The following is a 24,448-nucleotide window of genomic DNA, read 5'->3' on the forward strand; positions in this document are numbered from 1 at the left end:
CACATTACAATACATTAACAATCTCCCGTGTAATTTAATCAATTGGAAAGCTCCGCAAAGCAGCGATGTGTTATAGTTACAGCCGCTATTGAATGAAGTCAATTGAAGAGTGTTGTATACAGCGAATCAGCGTAGTGCGTGATACGCGACTATCTTTGGTCAGACAATCAGCGACCTGTTGGTTGGTTGATATCCATCTGAGACTTATGGATGTGTCTGAAGTCAAATCTCGCAGATAGCCGATCTCAACACGCAGACGACGGTCTGCGACGGCTTTTGTCGAATACGTCGCATCAACCAGGGATCGGTTGTCAGTATATACATCAATAGGGACAATTTTTCCGACTATTTCGTGCAGCATCTTTTGCATTAAATAAGCAGCATCTACACCATCCGAGCAAGCCAGTGCTTCGGCTGCGAGTGTACTCCGAACGACGCGTTTTATTTTCTGCGAGCGATAAGAAATGAGCGAGCATCTGGAGTTTTTGGTATTCGCCAAGAAGACCAAGTAGCCTCCTTGGGTTGCTCCTCCCGCCAAGTTGTTCAGTGATGCGTCTGTGAAAACAATGATTCTCCAGGACTCAATGTCGTCTCCAAGAGATGTCATGCACGTTCCGTAATTGTCGTATTTGAGCTTGCGGACTACTTTGTTCGCTGCCAGGACTTGCTCTACTGTACTGGCTGGCAGTTTGCTGATAAGGAGGCTAACTTCGAACGATATATCCGGTCGTGTGTTAGACGACACCCAGTTCAGCTTGCCTAGAAGTTTCCTCAGGTCTCTCACGCCTTTTCTAGACAAAAACTCTGTTCGAGTCGCATCAGATGGAACATCTATCTCCTCGATAGCTTGGATGTACTTCTGTTGTTGGATCAAAATGCCACGTTCTTCTCTGTCTAGTTGGACGCCTAGGTAGCTGCATGGCAGATCTGACTGCTTTCCAACATCGAAAATCATAGAAATCTTGTCTATAACTTCATTTTTGAACCCAACAGTGCCTGAATACGCAAAATCGTCTACGTGGACGCACAGAACACCGCTGACGTTATTTTGCGGATCTCGCCAGATGAACAAACAGGAGTCGAACTGAGAAACTTGACATGACAAGGATAAAAGTTCTTTGCGAACACGATCGTACCAGAGTCTGGAGGCATCTGCTAAGCCATACACTGGTTTATGCAACTTCCACAGACACTTTGATTCGGCTTCTGGAGGTGGTTTAACATATACTTCCCGCTTCAACTCAGATCCCTGCAAAAAGGCAGTGCTTATATCCAAAACTCCAACTGGCCAATTCTTCGATGCAGAGACAGTCAGTACAAGCCGGAACGCTTCCCGGGCACATGTAGGAGAATCTTTCACGAGGGTTTCCAAATCCATATCTTGAAAACCTTTGGCTACCAAACGTGCTTTCTTGGCACCAGTTGTCTTCTGAGAGCAAACCCAGCGTAAATCAATGAAGTACTGTCCAACATCTTGAACTTCCGTGTAAACTGAGCGTTTAATCCAGTTTTCGAGCTCAATCTGCTTTTCAGCAACAAATTGATCGGGTTGGTGTCCTGCGATTAACGCATGGCATTCATCAAGTTTCTCCCAAGTCACCATGTCTTTTGTGAAATCTATGTTACCGGTCATACCAGCAACATTGTCTGGAGCTGTAAATTCAACATTGAAGCATCCTTTGTACTTCCCAGTTGCTTTTCCAGCGCGACTGATTACTAGACCTTCGTATGACTTCTCTGGGTCACATCTGGGTACGAACTTCACGAAATCACGCACTTTCGGATAGTCTTCTCTTTCTTGCGTCTGAAACTGCTTCTTCATACCGTTTTGAGCGTGATTATTTACTTGTTCAACGCTTTCCTCTGGTGGAATCCGGTCTTCAGCGACATTATATTCTTCTTCATCACTCTCCACTGCAGTTGATGGGCAAGTTCTGGTGTCTACTTTGGTACTTTCTGAACCAATGACTAACGGAATTTCTGTTCTGTTCTCGGGATGCGCCGCTGTGGTCAGCGTTTCTATACTGTCCGACTGACACTTCCGGACGCGAGTTGGATGGACACTGATCAACTGACCGCCATGTTTCACAACAATCTCGGATCCTAGCCGGTTCACAACTGTGGCTGGGCCTCTCCATTGGTTTTCAGATCTTTTGTAAAACACTTGATCAGACGGTTGGACTTCTTCGCTGCTACGAACATTTGTTCTCAATGCTCTTTTGATACGGTTAGAGGACTCGCACTCTATGTAGGCTTGTCGAGATTTGTGGAGCAGGTTCAGATGTTCACGTGCGTACTCTGAGGTCGTCACGCATTCTAGAGCTGGATCTCTATCCTCAATTACATTCGGCAAGTTTGGGGAGGACCCGAAAACCAGCTGAAAAGGAGTGAAACCTGACGCGTTAGACAGACAATTCTTGGCATGTACGGCAAACTGGAGACATAAATTATCGTCTGTGCTCTCACCAGATGACCTTGTTTTCCAGAAAGCTTCAGTAACAATCGCATTATGCCTCTCAACAACCCCGTTAGACCAAGGGCTGTACGATGCACTCGAAATAACCCTGATGTTATAGCACTCAGTCATAGACAGAAACCTCTCGTTGTTGAATTCACCTCCTCGATCACTCATAAATGTTCCTGGTGGTCCAAATACAAGGCACCAATTTCTCAAAACCGCACTTATGATGGTCTCAGGAAGTTTGTTGTGGATTATACAGGCAACGCTGAAACGCGTAAAAAGATCTATAAGATGCAAATAATGCGTATTAGGCCCGAGCTCGCTCAATTTGTGCAAATCCATAGAAACCACCTGGTTGAACTTCACTGCAAGAGGCAAGGAAACCGAAGGTTTTGGTTTAGCACGGCCAAACTTCTTGCAAGTTTCGCATTCATCAACTACACTTTCCACATCAGACTGCAAAGTTGCGCTTTTGTAGCCACTCTGCTTGAGTAGTTGCTCGAGCCGTTTTGCGGAGCAATGTCCAAACTGGCGGTGCATTTTCTTAAAATCTGACTGCGCAAACACTGCCAAACAAACATCTTCATAACCAGGATGAATGTTCAGAAGAAGATGGCCGGTTGACGTCCTCTTGAGGTCTAGTTTTTCGTCAGATTCTTGTATAGCAACAAACTTGCCATCAAAATTGAGCACGAACTTGGCAGATTCCATCGATTTGACACTCAGCAGTAAAGGCAACTCACCGTCAATGACATCACAACTCACAAAACAAGAAAGTGAGCCAAATTTAGCTGGCAAAAAGGCTTTGTATTTAGCGTTTTGACATGCTCCATCTCCAAAAACAATGCGACAACCAGTCTTGTTGTACACAACAGTGTCTGATTGCGTCTTCGAAAGTTTAGATACGTACTGTTTGACCCACTGATCTCCCGCGACTGTTGTTGTACAGCCGGAGTCCAGAATTGCTGACTCATAGCATTCTCTCAGCAACTTCCCGCAGTTACTTGCAAACGTGAGGTATACTTGCGTGTCTGTACCTGAGTCGCAGCTTGAAGGAACGGTACTGGAGGCTATTGCGGGCATTGAAGCAACACTCTTTCCGGAATCTCTGTCCGGGCAGTTTCTGAACCAGTGATTTCTGGAACCACACTCTGTGCAGGTGGTAACTCTACCTTCTTTGTCAACAGGATTTCTACCTTTTTTCTGTACGCCTCTCAAAAAACTGTAACTGGCCTGTCCTCGACCTCGAAAACGACCGCGTCTCTGAAACCGATCAGATATCAACGCAGATTCTTCGTTTAGTTCCTCGTTCGCCACGAAAGCTGGTTCGTCTTTTAGCTGCACTCCCGAGGTGGAGGAGGAACTTCCTGAGAAAATTCGTCGCAGTGACTTTTTCATAGTGTCAAAATTCAGCTCATTCGACGCGGAGAGAACCAGTTGGCGTTCATTGGAGGTTAAATTACAGGAATGGAGCAACTTGCACGCTAAAATAGAATCTGGTAATTCCATTTTGAACCGCTTCATTTTAGTGTATGCTCTCTCAAAGTCAGCGATATGCTCAATAACGCTAGCCGAGGACCTTGAGATAGATTCAAAAGCAGTGTACATCTCGTAAGATTGGTCAACTGTTTCTTTGCCAAATATACTGTCCAGTTTTTCCAATAAATCTTTCAAACCGTTCTCACTCTCTAAGGATTCACCGCCCACTTCCATAGCAACTTCGCGACGTCGGCCACTGAGGGATAGTGCCACAGCCAAACCCAACTTCTTTGCAGGTAGATCTGTTAGACGCTTCCAAATGTCAACCTCGTTTTTCCAAGCGTCATAAGGCATCTGTTTCCCATGTCGGCGGGGTTTTGACGAAAGAGCTCATTTTCTCCTGCTACCATGAGAAAAAGTTGGATAAAAACAGTCGTTAATTACAAAACCCCGCGACACATGACAATCTTAAACACATGACAATTAAGCACATTACAATACATTAACACTAGAGCTGTATCGTATATTACTGTGCTTAAGAAACATTTCAGCGCAAGGCCGGGAAGTGCAAGTCAAGGCATGGCCAGGAGCGGCAAGGTAGGGCAGGGCGAGGAGTGGCCAGGCTAAGTAGACTAGCGGAGCAGCGCAGAGCCGGGCTAGGAAGGGCAATTCAGGGTAGGGAAAGCTAGACAAGGCATGACGAGGGGCGGGGCAAGGCAGGGTGAAGAGTGGAAAAGCTGGGCAGACAGAAGAGGGGCAAGGCAGGGTAGGGCAGCGCAGAGCCGGTCGAGGAGTGGCAACGCCTGGTCGAGGCAGTACTTAGCGAAGAAGGGTAATGCAGGGTAGGGAGTGCAAGGCTGGGCAGGTCGAAGAGGGGCAGAGTAGAGCAGGGCAGGTCGAGGAGGCAAGGCAAGGTGAAGAGTGGCAAAGTATAGTAGGGCAGCATAGGGCGAGGAGGGGCAACGCCAGGCGAAGAGTGCAAGGCAAGGTAAGAACACGCAAAGCAAAAGTGAACAGGACGAGAAATGGCTAGGCAGCGTAGGGAAGCGCTCAGTAAGGAGGGTCAAGCAGGGTAGGGCAGCACAGAGCGAGGAGTGGCAAGGTAGGATAGAGAAGCGCAAGGCGGCACAAGACTAGGCGAGAAGGGGCTAGCAGGGCAGCGACAGGAAGGGCAGGGTGTTGTAGCTGTATCCATCTATCTGCGCACCTCTCAATTTATCAAGTTATCTATCCCGCAAACCATCTATTCGTTCTTCCAACTATCTATCCAATCATCCATCAATATATTTATCTATCCATCCATCTAGCAATCTATCCAACCAATTATCCAGCCAGCCATCTACACAACCATCATTCGTCCGTTTTTTCATCAATCCATTCATCTATCTGATCATCCATCTTCTATTCATAAAACAAACCAGCAATAGATTAGGCCATTCAACCAACCATCCATCTTTCAAAGAATCTCTCCGCTGTTTCCAGTTGACCATCCTGCAATCAAACTATTTGTCTATCCAGCCGTTTTTTCAATCATCAAACCATCATCTCTTCATCAGCTCTTCAAACCGTCATTTCATCCGTTCATAACCAATCCAACAAGCCATCCATTCTCACACTCACCTTTTAATCCAGCCATCTGTCCATCCAAGCCATCTATCTATCTAACCATACATCATCCTTCCAACCAGCCATCCAGTCAGCCTGCTTCCCATCTATCTCTCAGCCATCCCTCTTTCCAGCCAGCCATGCTTCCATTCATCCTTCCATTGATTAACCATCCATATATCAAGACATTATCATCTATACATGCAACCAGCCATCGGTCCATCCATTCAAATATCCATCGATCCAATCCGCCATACATCCGTCCCTCCAGCAATCCATCCATCCAGCCATCCATCGATCGAGCCATCAATTCAGTCCATCCAACCAGCATATCCACTCATCTTTGCGTCCAGCCATCCATTATTCTATCCAGCCTTCGATACAGCCATCACTCCATCTAGCCAACGAACGTCCACTTATCCAGCCAGCCATCCATCCACCCAAATACCAACCAACTTTCCGTGCATCCATCCTGCCAGCCCTCCTTTCATCGATCCATTCATCAGCTATCAAACCAGCCATCCATCTATATATCAGCCAGCCATCAGTTCAGACATCCAACCAGCCAGCTATCCATTCAGTCATTCCATAACTTTTTGTTTAAGATAAATGCTCTCTATTTTCAGGAGCAGCTTTAGCTGCAGAGGGCCGCTCGCTCCTTATGAACTAACATAACATAATAACCAAAATAAACTATTTTTGGGGTAATATTTTGGATGCGAACTCCGCAACATAAATTGCATTATGATAATTCTGGTTAAATTTTAAGCAACTTTTGTTGTCTTCACGTTTTGTCTAATCTTGATCCAATTTGAGAAAAACGCCTTTTAAGTTTCCAATGTTATTTGTTTTGTCCGGTTGATTGAAATCAGCAGTGCTGGCTGAAAAAAATAGCCTTGAGTCAACAGAAAATTAACTTTGGTCAAGGATACTCAAAATCTAAACCTCACTCAAATTTTGACGCTCTTTGTCCGACAACTCCTCTGCCCCGATTGACACCTCTCCTTTCCACTGGAATATCTCAGCTAGCTCACCAACCTCACCCACAAGCGCACACAAGATATTCCTGGAGACACATTGAAACTAGTTTCACATTATGAAATTTAAAACATCCATGTATAAAAACGACAATGGAAATAACCAACAAGCTGAAAGATTCTTGATTATTTTGTTCCTCGAACCTTGAAAAAAGTTCTTTGACACTTTTCATTTTTCCGAAAAAAAATCGAGGAACAAAACGATCAAGAATCTTTCAAGGTTCACACTTTTTTGATACAACTTACTGAATTTGAGAAAAATGGACATGGTACATTTTTGATTCTTCTACTGTTTACAACCTTTTTTTTTCATATCATTTTTATTACTGGTTGACTTATTTATGTTAGTATATGATGAAGTGACGTTAGAAGATGGGAAAATAAACACAAGGGCGAAGCCGAGCTTCGCTCCGCTTACGGTACAAAAGTATGAGCCAGAGACCAAAACTACAGCGTAAAAAAATCACAGTAAACAGCAATATTTTTCATAAAATTCAAAACAAAGTAGGTACGATCTAACCATTCTTTAACCCTTATATTTTTTATATAAGCTCACTTGACAAACTCAAACCAAGAAAAGAAACAGGAACATTCAGATGTGAACATGGAAAATTGGAATACGTTCGTACGCCGTAGTACTGGCATATATACTTTTTTCAAATTAATGGTCACAAAAAATGCAAGGAAACAAAAACAATTAGTAGCTCCCGCAGAAAAAATGCTTCTAAAGTTGTCTTCTATAACTTTTTAATCTCCAAAAAAAATGCAGCAAAAAATCTTGGAATGCAATTACTTGAACAAAACCAAAAGACATTGAAAAGATTTTTCAGTACACTAAAAAAAATGCTTAAATCCCGAGCTGTGGGAACTAAGCCGACAAAAAATGAGCAGACAGCTAAAATCCGACAAAATTTTGTCACGCGGAAAACTTTCTGTTTATCAAAAACAGGTCCTGGCCAGACTCGAATCAGGGAACTTTGTTTTCACAGGCATGTGGGTAATCTCTCCATCACATGTGCGGATTGGAGCCTTGATTTTATATGAACCGTGTCAAATGTTTCAAGTGATTTACTTTAACTAGTTGTTAACCTAAAAAAATGTTATTTTCCCATATGAAAACGTTTTTTATTGCTAGCGTAAATACATTATCACATTTTGAAATTGAAATTCATTTAAGTTTATTGGCTTCAATTGAAAATATTATTTTGCAAACATAATATTATCACATTTTAAAAACCGTGCGGCACTACCTGGGAGTGTGGTACTTTGTCCAATCTCTCTCTTTTACAAACTCATCTTGGAGGCCCCTCAGTCTATCCAGATCGAGACAAGAAAAAGTGTTCCTGGGTAGCTCTCCTACTTTCGAACTCTCAGTCTTTACTGTCTTCGAGTCCGTCATGCAGCACCGAATCTGGATTCTTCGGGAGATAAATAATTGCGGAGAACGGTAAAAAGCTTTATACATCTGTCATCATCAAAAACTGAAATATACTAGCATATCCACTCTGTATAAATCAACGACTGAGAGAGAGAGGGGGGAGAGAGAGGCGAGAGGGATGTCGGATTCTCAGACTTTTTGGACGAAAACAGTCTTGATCAATGATATGAAGTTTTTTAGATTTATTTGGACGTGCTAGATGTTTAGATATCAGCTGAGTGTTTCGAGTCTCATCAACTTTTATTGACAGTTAGCTCGATCTTCCTCTATAGCTCCCTTCAAGGGTTTTTAAATAGTTTTTCATATACGGAATGTCATCAGAACGCAACTGCATCGGATCAACGTCTGCTTGCAAATGTGACCACTGCAAAAGTAAAGTGAAACACGATGATACTACAGCTATTGGGTATGAGAAATGTGGAAATTGGTTTCATGGAGCGTGTGTTTCTCTATCAGCTGACGAAGCATCGTGGATGGGTAAAATCAAAACTTGCCTTTGGATTTGTGACGACTGCCTGGAAGTGGATATCTTCAAATACGAAGCTTAGTTTTGTACCATGTTTAACGAGGCAACCGATTTGAGTAATAACATTAAGTCTACAGTTTTATCTATTGTTGAATGTGAAATACCGCGTATTATTGAAAAATCCTTACCTGAACAAATAAACGAAAATGTAGTTAAGGCATTCAGTGACCGTCTACCTTCCTATCGAGATGTATGAACTAATGGTACTGGCAAAACCTGCAGACATACGAAAAAATGTGAATCAATTTGTGATCAACGGTGTGCCTGAGTTGGGTAACACCTTCAATGCTCGCGTCGAATCTGATGCCATAATTCTTGCGGGAATAATGCAGCATATGGGGCCTTAAATCTGAAAATGACATTACTTCAGCTCGAAGACTTATGAAATCTCAAACAACCAATAATGAACGTCGCACGTGTCGCCCATTATTGATTGCAACGAATAACGCTCACTTCATGAATCGTTGTTTCGCCAGGAGCAATAATAAGAGGGACTTCCGCTTTCCTATTTACGTCAAGAAGTTTCTTTCGAGCTCCGACAGGGAAATCGAGAAGAAAGTTCTTGCCGAAAAATACGAAATGATGTAACATTCGCCCAAATATCACACAGCGACGGAGCGTAGAAAAAGTACATATTAACGACTGGCAGGCGTCAGTTACCTTAATTCTACTCGTTTTTCACCGTCTCGACCTTGCCAGTTGATTTTCTGGTCTGTCTAGGGCAAAGTAAAAAGTTACCATTTTTAGGCCATCAGTCAAACGACTTTTGATCAGCTTTCGTTTACATGCGAACACAACCACATAGCTGAGTCTCGGATCCTCAGACTACGTGATTGTCATTAAAAACACGGCTCGAACAACCTATTTTAACATGTTTTTGTGTGACAGTTCTATATTAAATCCATTAGAGATGGATTGACCCTTTCCTTTTTCTAGCTACTCATGCTCTGAAATATTAAATAATAACGGTGTTAATTAAGATCTATGACATTATAGCAGCTATACAGTCAGTCTATACAGTCCCTTCACATAGACAGTCTCTGGGGGACCAAGCCTCCGCTCCCGTAATATTCTTGAGATAACACTCTTATCTCTTATATTTCGTGTCCCGGGAGGGTTCCGTGGTATATTTCTTCCCCCACTGAAGCCTCCTTCTCCACAAATATCCGTTGCGAAGGTTCTTATCGTGTGTTATTGCCACGATAAGAGGCTTCGTAATTTTCTTGTCTCTGGTACGACTGTTCTTCACAATATCTGTCGTTGTTCTGTTTTCCCGTCTTTTTTAGTCAAAATGGCCATCTTTTTCTATTTCTCAGAAATGTTCAATCTTCAATCGAAATTTTAAAAATAAAAATTCTAGAACATTCTGACCCTCCTTCGCAACACTTTTTTGTTCATAAGGCCTTTAGTCGTTCTTTTTTACGTCGCCGGAAGGTTGTGCTGTGTCATCTGGCAGAATGGCACATACTCCCCGGACAAGTCTCCATCAATGTCCCTATTGATCGCATAACACCGGGTTATCGTCAAGTAGTTATCCAGTTTTCTGTAATCAATCTTACAAATTGCACAAGAAAATGAAATTTATCTACTCCACCTCAACTCACTACGTGTTCACAAATGGCATCGTACTACATCTCACTGCCTTTCAACATTTTCACAAAATTTGCACCATGAGGAGTGTCCTAGATAAAATTTCTTTTCTGACTACTTACGTCGTCTTGCCATAAAACTTCTTTTTGCTCTTTTGTGATTAAAAAGTGGGACGTGGCACGGCCACGCACCCGTTAAAATTAACTTAACTTCACTCACCAAGTATAATCAGTCATTTATGCGGTCCTTTCAATATTAAAACTAAGAAACTCTGTGGCTAGGAAAGTTACTGAGTTACCCACCCTTCTCGAGCGAGTTTACTCAAACTTACCATGTCGCCACACAGTGAATTTGTGTCTTACACAGGTTAAAAACTTCAGTCGTGAATAAATAGGTAAATATACTCACCTATGCTCCTTATATACATACATAGATAGTAGTAACTAAAATCAACAATTTCAACAATTTTAACAACTGCAACATTATAGTTTGGTCTGACCAAACTAAATCAAAACAAAAAGTTTCACAAGTTCAATAATCAAAACTTGGTTGATTGGTTTAAGTTTTAGCACACAAATACATTCAAGTTTTCTCTCCTTCTCTCATCTTCTTTGGTCGTCTTCATTCCATCACTTCTCCATCTTGATCTTCGCTGTCTTCCAACACTTTCTCCAGCATGTCCATGGAGTTGCGGGCCGTGCCCCAACCCTCCTGTTCCAACAGCCTCGGTTTGCAGCAAGGTAGCAAGTCCACATTCACCTTCTGCTCCCGGTTCCTGCAAAAGCTGTTGTGAAGACATAGGCTCACGTTTCGTTCTAGGTCAGCTCTTAAGACCTCTTTCTTCTCATCTTCAGTAACACAAGGCGCTCCAGCTACCCGCTTCACCGCTGTGGTGACCGCGTTTCTGTGCGTCAGGAATGCTCGTTTATAGGCTCCTGGTTCTATATCTAGCTGGAAAGATTGATAGGCTTCCGTGTTCCTTGACATGTGACGCTTCGCGCGTTCATACATCCAAGATGTCATCACTGCACGAAACCAAGGCATCAATCTTTGCCTTGACCATATTCTTTCAATGGCTTTAGGTATCCTCAGAACCTTGCAGGTGGTTCTGAAAAGATCCAATTCACGACTCATTTTTACGTTGCTCAGCTGTTCAGGAGTCGGCACGGCCGTCTCCTGCTGACTTGTGTCCGCGTTAGCCTCCAACCATCTCACTGCTAGCATGGCGCTAACCACCACGATTGACACTTGTTGATTCTGATCGGGCAACCCCGTGGAGTACAACTCCTCCACGTCCCATACTAGGATCAGATTCCCGCGTTTGGGGTACCACAACGTCTGCGCCAAGCAGTGGCAAGTATACTCCCCATGGGTCCTCACTATGTTCCTTCGGGTCCGATACCCTGAGGCTCCCAGCAACGGTTCCATTTCCATCAGGATTCTATGTAAATCGTCTTTCTCTTCTATGGTGGGGAATTCAGTGGGTAAGGCTCCACTTGCTTTCTGTTTCTCGAACTCACTCACATTGCCTTCGTTCAGTCTCACGAACTCTTCACCCACAACGTCTTGCAACTCGCCTTCGGATCTCTTCGGGACTGCCCGAAAGATCTTTGCCAACAAGTCATATGACCTTTCCGACATTCTGGCCAACCTCACGCACTTTGGCACAGAGAAAAGTTGGTCAACCAATACTTGTTGCGTCCTAGCATCCATTACCACCATGTGCGTAGGATACTTGCTATTACAGTATGGCGCGGAGCTTGAACCCACCATATATTTTGAACCAGTAGGTCTGTGATAGGCTTCACTATCCTTCAGATTCATTTCATTTTCTAGAGCTTCTCGCCAGCCCCCAATCTTCTGCTCTGTCTGTAATGCTCCAGGGAATATTTCCACGCTGAGGGACGTCACTAGCTCATGGGCACGCTCCAGGCGCTCGAGTGATTCTATCGAACTCGTCATGCTACAAAATCCCAAGGCTGTGATCAGGTTTACGTCCGTCACCCCATGGCAGTCTGCAACCAACTCCATGGCACTCTTATCCGACATGCTCAATCTTCCGTACAATCGTGCCAGTTGTCGATGCTGCTCGCTCAGCGTAATCAGGCAGTGTCCCAAATTGCAAACATGCCCTTCCATCCTACTTTGTTGAGCCAAGCATGTGCCTTGCTTCAACCAATCGCTCGATGGACTTTCCTCAGGCAGCTCCGTGGATGGATTGCTCTTCCGCTTCGTCGACTTCATGGCCAGCAGATGGTGTATCATGGCCAGATCATGTAAACTCGCATCATCATCTAGGTCTAACGTAATATCCGCCGTCATGTCCCAGATTAAACCGACATTAGGATGAGGGCACCAAGAAGGCTTCATGAGTTCCCACATCGTCACTAGACTGGTTTTCAAGGGACCGTCCCAAGAACCACAATCAAAACTCACTTGCCCCTTTAGCTCGGGAACCGAGGGTTCGACCACTCGTTCTTCCAAAATAATTCCCAGCTTGGGTTGTTCCACCATCAGCATCCCAGTTTCTTTAATACGTTCGACCCAGAAATTGAGTACCATGACTTGCTCATAGTCGAAGTACGCTTCCCTGGCTTCTTCATTCACGAAGGGATTATACGCCATCCCCGGTATGCCAGACACATATTGGAACGACTTCAGTTTCCCTAGTGTTGCAAACTCTTTTTGTCCTCTGACCGCTTCAATCAACTCTCGGCTCACTTTCAATTCTTTGTTGGAATATCTTCTCACCTCTTCCAACTTGCGATAGCTTTCCATATCACTCGACTCCTTGCTTGGCACAGTCAATGGCATGTCCTGATATAGTTCCAGGAGTGCCCTAAGGAAGTTCCTTTCACAATCAACTCCCTCCTGCCGAATGATCTTTATGCATTCTCCCAAAACAGGAGTGGGGATACGATCCACCACGAACCTGACAAAGCAAAGGGCATCCTTACGCTTAGCCCATGCTATCGCAGAATCGTCTTTCGAAGTCAACGCTCGCAGAGCTTCCATCAACTCCAGTTCCTGTTCCCGTGATTTCGAATCATTGCTGGCTTCATATTCCGCTCTCTTGATGCCCATCAAGCACCAAGCCAACCGTACTTGCAGATCAGTTCTCACGCAAGAATGAGCCAGGTATGCCGCCACCGTAGCAGGTGCATGCATCGCCTCGTCGAAGTATCTCTGGAGGGCCGCCCTCCAGGAGATTTCTAGCAGTTTCTCCAATCCGACTTCGTTCGCTTCAGAAGACATTACCGTTCCGTATTCTTTTCGATTCAAGTTCGAATTCTCCGTGAGCTCTTTCAGATATTCCTGCATGACTCGCTTCTCGCTCCAAGCCATCAGGTGCCCTCTCGCGGAGTTCCTCGCTTTCAATATCTCCACATAACCCCCTGCCGGATCTCCCATGTGGACCGATTCCGGCACAGTTATTCGACTGTACTCGACCACGTCGAGTTGTCCTTCCAGTTTCAACTTGGCCATGTTGATTCGCGAGGGTCTATAATCTTCAAGTCCTCCAGATCCACATTGACTGAGGATTTCCATTTCTAACTTAGTGTCTGCCAGGGTTCGCGCCGTCTTCTTCGATCTCGTGGCGGTTATGGTCAGACCTGCCAAGAGCATAGGGGGTATCAGGTTTTTTTTTTCTCCCCCGGCTGGTGTCGCACCATCTCCTTGCCCGCTCTCGCCTGAACGAACCGCACTAATCAGAGAGGTCACCACTGCCTTAGCTTTTGACTTCACCACCCTCCGGTTCACGACTCGACTCCCTGAATTTCCTTTCAGTCTCTTCAGCCCTTTTTTTGGCTCGTCTAACAAGTAACTTCTTTGTGCCCTGCTGATCATCGGCACTGTCTTCTGTAACTGACTCGGTCAGCATATCCGACTCCATGGAGTTCACTATTTTCTCCAGGACCTCACGCATGATGGGTTGATTCAATCCCACCTTCATTATGGATTGTGTCCCATATCGTCGTATCACGTCCCATGATTTTTCCATGAAGTTCACTCGGCTCCAGGTTGCTCCTGTCTTGCCTTTTGATATCTTTCCCATTCCTCTTCTGGTAACGTACTGAGGAATGATATCTTCATTGACTCTTCTATTTTCCTCCTCCTCGGTGATTCATGAAGCAGTCTCTGCGGATCCCTGCTTCGGCACTCTCTAGCCTGGCTTATTGGGTCCATGGGAGATAGATCGGCCGACGCCTCCTTTGTAGGAGACATGAAGGACGATGGTGCCATCAGCAATAAACTCCCATCGACTTCCCCATCGTCGTCTTCACTGAACCGGTATTCTAGCAAGTCCCTCTCCAACGCTCCTAGATCGGTCTCTCCCGGTTTTTCAGTCTTACTTCCGGTCTCGTCATCATCATCGTCCTGATCCATCAATTCATCATCACCTGCATCAGGTTTCGGCCTGGGTCCTGAAGGTCCTTGTCGTGAGTCTATGTCCGAGTCCGGCCGATCCGGGACGGTCATGTCTCCTGCGTGATAAAACAATTCACCATCCACCAGGAATTCTACTAACTCCTCGCCATGTGGAGCCAGGTCTTCTATCATTATATATGAGCCTCCTCTGCTCTCCCTTGCCACCTCCAGCATCACTACCTTCGCTTCTCCTGACCACTTCAGTCTCGATAAGTCATCCGTGGGAGAATACACTTCGTTCCACGTTTCAGCCGAGACCTCTGGTCTCCTGGAGGGTAGTGCCTTGATCTTTTTCCTGCTCCAAGCATCAGGGAATGAGAAGTCAAACGTGTGCGCGGCGGCAGCGTTCCAGCTGATGAAGCGCGGCTCCATCCCTCCACTCCACTTCAGCATTCTCTTCTCTGCGTCACGAGCTGCTCCGATGCGAGGGGCAATGATGGGAGATGTGACTCCCAACAACATCCTCCTTATAGGTGGATATCGAGGGCATTGGTCCGGCAGCGGTCTGGACCCAGGAAGCCATGTTTGCTGATTCTCTTTCGCGTGGGTGTAGGCTCCTGGCAATTGAGGTACTCCCACAGCCTCTCCTGTATCTTTCACCACTGGTCTCAAATTCCAAAATTTTGGGTTAAACTGGATGTGGGACAGATCCTCACGGCCCATTCGGCACTTGAAGTGGTTGTTGAAGTCCATCAACACCCAGCCTGGCTCTGCTATTCTTCCGAACAGCCTATCGTCGCTAGCCAGCCTTCTCTGTTCACTCTGCTCTACCCAATTCAGCACGGAACAATCCACGACTGAGACCAGGTTGACGTACAACACCGAATTCCTGTACGCTTTAACTTGCACATCCGGGAACGCAAAAGACATCACCGGTCCATACACCACTGTGACGAATTCCCTCAGCCCATGGACCAGAGCCAACGGATCAATCCGCATCATGACAGCCAAGTCCGTCAGTAAGGGCATGCCACAATACTGCTTACATTCGCCTGCGTTCGTCGCCACCTTGTCTTCTCCCGTGACGCTTCTGTTCTGTTGCAAGAGGTATTGAAGCAGGAGAGTCCTCCAGTCCTTCATCTTCTTGAGCGAGGCGGTTTCCAACTGTGCATTGAACTCACGACTGGGTCCCTGTAGTTGTTCAGGGTAACGCAACAGCACAAGCAAGTCACCCAGTCGACCGTAGGTCATGGCAATCAGAGTCAGGAGTCCATCCAATCTCAAATCTGCCAACGCTTGGGTAAAGAGGTTTGCCGGTCCTTTCACAAAGTTTTCATGACCAAATGTCACGTATAAGGCTAGCACCAGGCCAATCGACAACTTCCTGATGTCCTTGACGAAACTCGCGATCAGGTTCCTAGATGCCTTCGGATAGCACGTCGATAGGAAAGATGGCGTCCATCCCACTCCCATTCCACCCAAGATAGCATCTGATCGTTCATACTGTGCCTTCGTGGCCAGCACGTCAGCTTGGAACTTGTCCAGCGACATCGTGTTTACGTCTTGCATCAGTTTCAACATCTTGCCTCCAGCTAACTCCCGGACATCAAATAGGTTCTTTAGATACACGTGTATCTCTTTAATTATTGCCGGCGCATGCTCGAACGCGTCTTCACCCAAGGTGCACAGCCTCGGTGACAAATACAACCATACGTTGTTGTGCGGCTTCGTACGCAAAGCCATTACCATGAGGTCCTCCTCCGCTGACGTCATGTTCTTTCTGATCATCTTTCCCTGCTCATTCTCTGCATGATCCATCTGTCTGAACCAGAGATCATCAGCCACCTGTTGTACTAACAGATGATCGTCATCTATCCCTGGTCTTAACTTCAGCAATCTGGCGAAGTTGGACAGCTCCAACCCCAGAATTTCATCTAGCACCAACCGAGTTGTGCTACAATCTCTGAGCCCTTGTATGGCATTGGAAATGTCAGCCCAAACAGCGGGAAGCTCAGATCGGGATGGGTATTAATTATCTGGGTCTACTACTCTGTTCGGGGCAGGAATTATCACGTTGAATATCCCCTCTGCTATCGTTGTGACCATTGTGTACACAAATTGAAGGGGTTCTGGCAACGCAGCGTAGCCTGGTGACAATACAAAGATCACCTTCACCACATTCATGGTGAAGCGTTGTCTTGCTGCTGCCTCTACCTCGGCCATCGCCGAGAGCAGTGTCATTATCGCCTCCCCTATAACCTCGTTACTCGGGATCGACCCATCCGTCAGACGTGACAATAAGCCCCTGCTTTGCAGATGATCATTTGAGCCTGCAACCACTATTACCTGTGGCTCCATACTGACCACCCTTCGCACACTTATCATCATGCCGATTGCTTGTCCCCAGTCCAATTTAGGTGCCGTCAAGAAAATCACATCGGGCCAAAAGAGAGAACGGGGCGTGTAGAGATAATCGGAGCCGGCACAATCAGATACTTGGCAGCCTTCATGTCCAAGGGATCATAAGCTGCAAAAAGGCCATCGCCTATTGGGGCCTTCAGTTTCCCATATCTCTTATCGTCTCCAACCACTTTTGTCGTTCGGGGGTAGTCCCTCGAATACTCGCCAGGCGTCTGACCGGGTGGTTTAGCGAACTGCCTGTACATCTTGTGATGCTTGTTATTGGGCTTGTTTTCTGTCTGGAATTTGCCCTTGCGAGCAGGTGGTGTCCTTTCCCGGGTCCTATCTCGAACATCGGTGAGCGACCGGGTGTTCAAAGGTCCAAAGGTATTGTCATGAGGTAATCCATTCAAATCCACATGTCGGAGTGAGGTAGAGGAGCTGAATTTCTCCTGCTCTGCTAACAGCCAATCCACGCCCGGTATCCGATAAAGTCGCGATACTGTGGGACTTTCTCCGCCAGTCATTCTCATTGCATCCTCCCGACACGTCAACATGTCCGTCTTATACTGACCCCAATGACTAGGATCTGATCTATTCCAAAGCAGCCCGCTGCCTGATTCGATTCCCTCCGCTGGCACGGTACTTGTAGACGGTCCTGCTATCGAAGCAGGATTTGTCGTGGCAGGCGGATCGTTCCTCCTAGACGCGGTCTGGGAGTTATTCCTGTTGTTCTGTTCCACTGATCTCCCGAGTCGGCTTCCAATCGATTGCGGCCTGGGAGGAGGAGCAGTCCCTAGCCTGTCTCTCACGTTTGAACTTGGAGCAACGGTTGCGGCTCCAACCGTCTCCGTTGCCAAGGGTCCTAGACGGTTGGCGAGGGATTCGGGCACGGTTGCCCTTATTCTACTCCCTCCGGTCGAATTGGTCCTAGCCAAAGAACCGGTCGCCCTCGACTCTTGCTCCGCTTCCCTCAATTGCGTCTGAAACACATCATTAATCCAATGCCTCCCTCGTTGGGTATTGAAGTGCACTCCATCTTTAGTGAGCGCGATGTGGTCAGTCATGCGCAGCATATTTTCGAGATCCAGGAGTCGCAACTCGTCAGGGTTGTTCCTCACCAAACTGCGGGTCATTTCATTCCACCGCGTCACGTTGCCATTCATGAAATCTGCAGCTATGGTGCCCACCAAAGGATTTGGTGGTATCGTGCACAAGATCACGAGCTTGGGTCTGTACTTTTCTTTCAATTCGTTCAAGAGACACACCAATAGAGGTTCCCACTTGTTCTCCGGAGTCACGGGGGCTCTCGAGACGTCATTGGTCCCCAGCATTATTATTAATGTATCCAGATGATCCTCGCTCTGGAATTCCATCATTTTGATGACCTGAGCCACTGAGGCTCCTCCAAAGGACAGAATGGTAGTCTGACCATAGACGAAGATCTCATTCAGATCTCTCACCAAACTGTCTCCAATGATCAAATGGCGACTCCCTGGGGGAATTACCTGGTCGTTCGTGGCAGGGTTCCAGCTCATGTCATTCAGACAGGCTCGAGGATGCTCGGCTGGCACTTGCGTGAACTGATGACGTGCCATCAGATTCTTCCTGATGTCTACCACGCGAGACTTCTCAAAGACTCCACCAGGCGCAGAACACGCTATCGTGCGGGTTGCTCGCTCCGAGCTATTTGATGAATGATCACGACGTTGGGAAGGAACGATCCTAACCAGTGTCCGCTCAGTGCCTCTGTTGATCTCATCCATCGCGGCTCTGGCCACTTGGTTAAATGATTCCTGGAATTGAGGAGCTAGATAGGTGTCAGAAGGGTCTGGTATCGTGAACCTCTGACTCGAAGCAGACGGTCGTGTCTGCTGAGGAGCCTCGGGCCCCCTTGATGCACGCAAATCCAGAACCTCAGGTCCTCTCGATGCGCATAGCTCCTGCGCTGTTGTCCTGGGGCGTGTGTCGTTGGATCCCTCCGAGGATCTCATGCTCGCGAGGACTTCCGGTGACACCTGGCTCACCTTCGCCATATACAGCTCCTTCAGGTGCTTTATCTCATCCTCCTTGTAGGCCACCTGCAGATCTTCAAATTTCTTTTTCCATTCGTCTCTCTCTCGAGCTATCGCCCTGTACTCCTGAAGTTTGGCACACAGCTCATTCTGATCTCTCTCCTTCTTCTCCAGTGTCTCAATCGTCTCCGACGTCTAGATCTCTATCTCGCTCACTCTCACTCTCTTCGGGGGAGGAGCAGCTGTTGGAGAGTCGACCGAGTGTGACGGGCCTGGCCCATCACGTTGTCTCTTCGCTCCGATGAGTGGCTGCGCAGGTTGGACGGGTAAGGGCATCTCACCTAGCCGGTGGTCCCTTTGCTCACCTAGTCCTGGCTCACGAGCCAGGTCGTGGCCAGACATTTCTCCACGCCTCCATCTCATCAATCGGTTTCGGCCTCTCTCGGCGGTCCCGGACTCACCGAAGGCCAACATCAACACGACTTCTGTAGGGCGATTCCCTCGACCCTCTCGTCCTAGTGCATTGAGGAGTGCGACCACAAACATCGCCAACCCCGGGTCTTCTCGTGTGAAATCACAATCGATCAGCCTCTGATAGATCTCGTCTAGAGTCGCTCCTAGACTCGCTGAGAGAAATTCCATGAGTTCGTTCGTGTCACCCATTTCTTATCGTCTTGATTCTTGTTGTCGTGTCGTGTAATTCCTTTCTGTCTCGTCTGATTCAGTGTTCAGTAAACAATTTTCGATCAATCAAGATCTAAAAAACAAGTCGCGACTTAGAATCATCATTTTTGGATACAACATCAATCAATTCTTTAAAACTCTCCATTGAAATTCTTTTCAAAATTCTGATTTAAAATTTTAGCACCAAGGTGGATCGTCCACCTTTGCTTTTGTCAGAGTAGCACGAATGTGCGCTGTCACCTTGATGACCTGGAGTACTCCGGGTCCTTTATGACATAAAACATAAAACATAATCATAACGATAACATAACATAAACACATAAACATCACACACCTACACTATCACAAAGAAACATAGTCCCTAATACTGTACCTAAAACCTAACCTAACCTAAACTTGACTCTAATTCCTGTCGAATAACTTAATAAAAACCACTTATCGCCGAGCGCAATTCTTAGCATATACTCAGATAGTATTTTTTATGTAAGTAAACTTCTATGTCAGTCTCTGAAAATATCACATGCACAAGAGCGTACAACTCTCTCGGGTGTGGCTTCCCTCTATTGGGATCATAAACTGGTAACGAGAGAGAGGTCACACCTCTCTCAACCAGGAAATCCCTAAGTCGAGTCAAGGCCAATACCAAGCTCTCCGGATTCACGTGTTGCCTATCAGTAGCTTTCGTAACCAAAAAACACAAATATTTCCCTGGTATCTGTGATGCAACAGGGGGCAGCGCTATCATTCCTCCTACACCAGGCCTCTGTTTCCACAAAAACTCGATATTTTTATACTCTCTCTTGAAGTCAGCCGCTAGTGCTGTTTTGAAGCTTACGTCCGCGGTTATCGCTATGGCGCACGTGCGTTCCGTGAGTATGAAATCGCTGTCCGTTATGACGATATTGTTCGAATAATGGTTCGGTAGATCAAAATACGATTCAAAGACTCGTCCAAAAGGCGGTTTTTTAGCGTTCTCGCCCTCTGTCTCTAGTTCTCCGGTTTCTCTTGCCGATTTCAATTTTTTTATTATCAGATTTTCGGTGTGGGTGAGTCCTACCCCCACTCCGCGGACAAAAATATCCATCGACGTCCCCGTCGATCGCCCAAAGTCTAGGAGATCGAAGTTGGATTGTGGAACATGTAGAGGACCATCCTGGGCGACCCAGTTGGACTCGGTATTGTCATGACTGATGTATTTGACGCCGTCTCTATCGACGTCCTGAATCGTCAGGATCGTCTCTTTTGGATCTGTCGGCAGATCATGGAGCCATTCGAGCACGCGTAAGTTAGTTAGTTCTTGCTCATGAGTCTGTTCCGCTTCTGGTTCGAACTCCACTTCTGGTTCTGATCGATCGTCGATCCAATCTTGATCCATATCGTTCACAAGGTCGATTTCTTCTAGCATCGCCACTTCGTCCAGTCCCACCAGCGAGTCTATGACATCACTCAATACTATACTGTCTACAACGAAGTCCTCGCCGTACGGATTGTATTTCTTCTGGTTTTTTCCTCTCTTGCTTTGGCGTGTTTCCATAGTGAGAGGAAAGTCAGGCTGTATTCCTTTGTCAATTTCGGTTTGTTCCGGGCAGTCCCAGTCTTCTTCGGCATAAGGTAGAGTTTCATCGTCCACCTTTACTCGCTCGGTCAACTCGAGATCCAGTGGTAGATCGCAATCGTCCACCACCTCATTCCCGTCGTTCTTGTCGCGAGTACCCCTTTCATTCACTTCACAAGCAGGATCCACTATCAAATAGTCTCCCTCTTGCATGTCCGCTGGGATGCACCAATCCTCTGACAAGGCATTGTGTGGTTTGATGTTCTCGTAATGAGCTGCTCTTCCAGTGCTCAATCGATAAAAACGACCTCCTTGGTGCACCTCTGTTATCTGAAATGGACCACGCCATTTCTTTAATAATTTCTTGGTTCCTTTTGGTGGAACCACTTCCTGGAACACCCAGACGTAGTCGCCAACTGAGTAGGCTTTCGCATCGGCTGTCCTTTTATCAAACCTCCTTTTTTGTCTAATTTGCGCCTGTTGCGTATTCCTCCTGCATAAGTCATTGAGATCCTGCTGTCTTCTAATAACATCCCGCACGTACGTTTGCGGTGCTGTCCTCTTCCCCTCATATTCAGGGTAGAAAAACGTCAACGGGAGCGCTTTTTCATGACCCGTTAACATCATGTGCGGACTTATTCCCGTGGTGGAATGCTCCGTGCTGTTGTAAGCACCCATCACTTGCGGCAAGTGCTTGTCCCAGTCATCCATGTAACGCGAGCAATAGACTCTCAGCATGGATACCAGTGTGCGATTTTGCCTCTCGACTAGGCCATTCGTTTGCGGGTGATAAGTGGTCGAGTGGGCCTGCGCTACCTGCGTCCTCTTCATCAACTCCTTCGTGAGATCGCCCACGAATGCTTTGCCATTGTCCGATTGGAACGTGATGGGGCAGCCATGCCTCGCTATCCATACATTTATCAGATGATCGCATGTTTCTTCCGCCGATGCTGTCATGCAGGGTGCTGCCTCCGCATACTTCGTAAAATGGTCGATCATTACCAGCACCTGATTATAGCCCGTTGCTGTCATGCAGATTTTCTGATGATCAATTTGCACCACTTCGTTGAAACCTGACGACTCTATTGACTGTAGGGGGAACCTTAGTTTCCTGGGATCCTTTGCCTGTTGACAAGACAGGCATGCGGCTATCCATTTCTCACAAGCCTTCTTCAATCCCGGCCATTCGAATTGTTTCTGTATCCTGTTGTATACTTTGTCCACGCCTTGATGACCCATCTGATCATGTGAACGAAAGAGCAATTCGGTCTGGTACAACTGCGGTAACACTATTTAATTGTATTTATAAAGGACCTTGTCCTCCTCTTTTCGTTTGCAGGCTACGATTCCGTCCTTGTTCAGGTACAACAAGTTGTTTCGCTTCAGGTAGAATTGCTTCAGGATTTTGTAGCTGTCTTCTTCCAAATCTCCCTTGTCTGGTGCTCCATTTTCGATCCATCTCTTCAGACTGCTCGTCATTCTGTCATTTCGTTGAGCCCTTAGGAGATCCGACAGCCTGTACCTGGCTTTCAAATACGTCTTCACCACGTTCATTTGCCCACTCATTATCTCCGGAGCATGAGCATCGTCCATCAGCTTGACACACCATATCTTTTTCAAAGGCGTCGCTTCCAGCACAGATGGTTCCAGATTGGTACGGACGACCGTACCATGTGGCAGCAATCTGGTTGGGCGTTTCGAAACTGCTATCAGCTCGAGCTCGTCCGCGGCATTATCTACCACAGTGCCCTCTTCATCTGAGGTGTATCTGTCCCTGTCTGGATCCTGATGTGTTTCCCGGTCCAGCCCACGCTGCTTCCAGTCTACCAATAAGGAGTGGATTGCGATTCCTGACATATCGGAATTGGAAGTTGTTTCAGACGTGTTGTCCCAGGACTGGGGTCCCGAGTCAACACTTGAGTCGACTGATTCTCCAACATCAAACTCCAAGTTGTTTGAGATGTTTCTCGACTCCCCAGACAAAACTCTGTCCATCGGTCGCTTTGAACCCGACTCCCCGGACAAAATGTTGCCCCTAGGTGGTCTAGTCAACCTCTCCCCGGACAAGTCGTCCTGCACGGGCTCAAAGGTGCCCGACTCCTCAGACGAGTCGTCCTTGACTGGCTCGAAGGTATCAGACTCCCCGGACATTGTCTCGTCCACGGACGAACAATCTGGGCTCGGCTCGTATTCCTCTTTTGCATCCGTGAAGTGCACTCTCCTCGTGAAGCTAGATTTCGACCTGATCCTGACTTCCTTAGTAGTTTGGTTCTGATTCAGTGTTCCATATTCAGTGAACGAAGTTCTCAACAAGACTTCTTTCGGCATCGAGCTCACCAGCTGGTTGACGATCGACCTGCAATCCCGTTCAACGCCTCGGCTGCGAATGGACACTGGCCTCTTCTCTGTTCTCTCGGTGACAGTCAACCGCTGCATTGTCTCCATCCATTCACGATCATGCCTATCCACTTCCTTGTCCAACAAGTCACGGAGTTTTCCCATGACGTCCGGCGCCACGTTCACCGTCCTGTTCAATAGAGCCATGCTGTTTATACCCAGCCTGGTTAGTTCTTGCTGTACCAAATTGGATCGGACTAGCAGATCCAGCGGAACGGGCTCGCCTCTAGCTAAAAGCTTTATCTCCGCGGCCGTCTCCACTGGAAGGTCAGGGTGTCCAGGTATAGGATGTCCTGATTTGTCTAACCACCTAGTAAGTGGCAGCTTGTCGTAGGTTTCTTTGTCCAGAAAGGAAAACCCGTCTTTGATCTCTGATTGGTTAGCCTGCTTCTCCTCGAGGCGCTCATAAAATTCTGTCTTTTTACTGAGGCTATCTGCGTTCTGGTGCTTGTCACGGGTACGGTGCTCTATGATCATGTGGTATCCATCCAGGCGCACAATCCAACGACCAATATAGCTTTGGTCCATCGAATAGGTTTTCAGCCAGGCAAGGGCACGATTATCCACACGTAACTTGAAGGGAGCACTCCCCAAGTAGGCCCTGTATTTTTCCACGAAAGTGATCACCGCAAACATCTCCACTTTTGGTGCGCCGTACTTCATTTCAGTATCACTCAGGACTTTACTCCCGTAGGCTATCGGACGAAGAACCGTTCTCCCGTTCCACTCCTGCTCCTGGTGAAGTATGCCCGATATCGCAACCACTGATGCATCCGTGTCCAGCACGAACATCCCATTCTCTGTTGGCATGCCGAGGACCGGTGCCTCGCAAAGTTCACGCTTGATGTTTTCAAATGAAACTTGTGCCTCATCAGTCCAGGTGAACTTTT

At 46.7% G+C, this 24,448-nt stretch overlaps 2 protein-coding genes across 3 annotated transcripts; both read right to left on the bottom strand.

Moving 5' to 3' along the window:
• Positions 1-85: 85 nt before the first annotated feature.
• LOC134854457 (uncharacterized) lies at positions 86-4,294 on the bottom strand. Its single transcript, XM_063870711.1, has one exon. The coding sequence runs from the start codon at positions 4,292-4,294 to the stop codon at positions 86-88; it is 4,209 nt and encodes a 1,402-aa protein (XP_063726781.1).
• A 2,201-nt stretch (positions 4,295-6,495) lies between these two features.
• LOC134854513 (dCTP pyrophosphatase 1-like) lies at positions 6,496-8,913 on the bottom strand (the record flags this gene model as incomplete). Of its 2 annotated transcripts, none has more annotated exon segments than XM_063870805.1 (3): positions 6,496-6,611; positions 7,833-8,384; positions 8,675-8,913. In XM_063870805.1, coding segments are annotated over 2 exon segments (331 nt in total), but the record flags the coding sequence as incomplete, so codon positions are not given.
• Positions 8,914-24,448: the final 15,535 nt, after the last annotated feature.

Source organism: Symsagittifera roscoffensis, chromosome 9, assembly GCF_963678635.1.
Source record: "Symsagittifera roscoffensis chromosome 9, txSymRosc1.1, whole genome shotgun sequence".
In the NCBI taxonomy this organism is placed as follows: Eukaryota; Metazoa; Xenacoelomorpha; order Acoela; family Convolutidae; genus Symsagittifera; species Symsagittifera roscoffensis.

Bases quoted from the DNA above. Each gene is read 5' to 3' on its own strand.
- LOC134854457 (XM_063870711.1), bottom strand. From the start codon at position 4,294: ATGCCTTATGACGCTTGGAAAAACGAGGTTGACATTTGGAAGCGTCTA.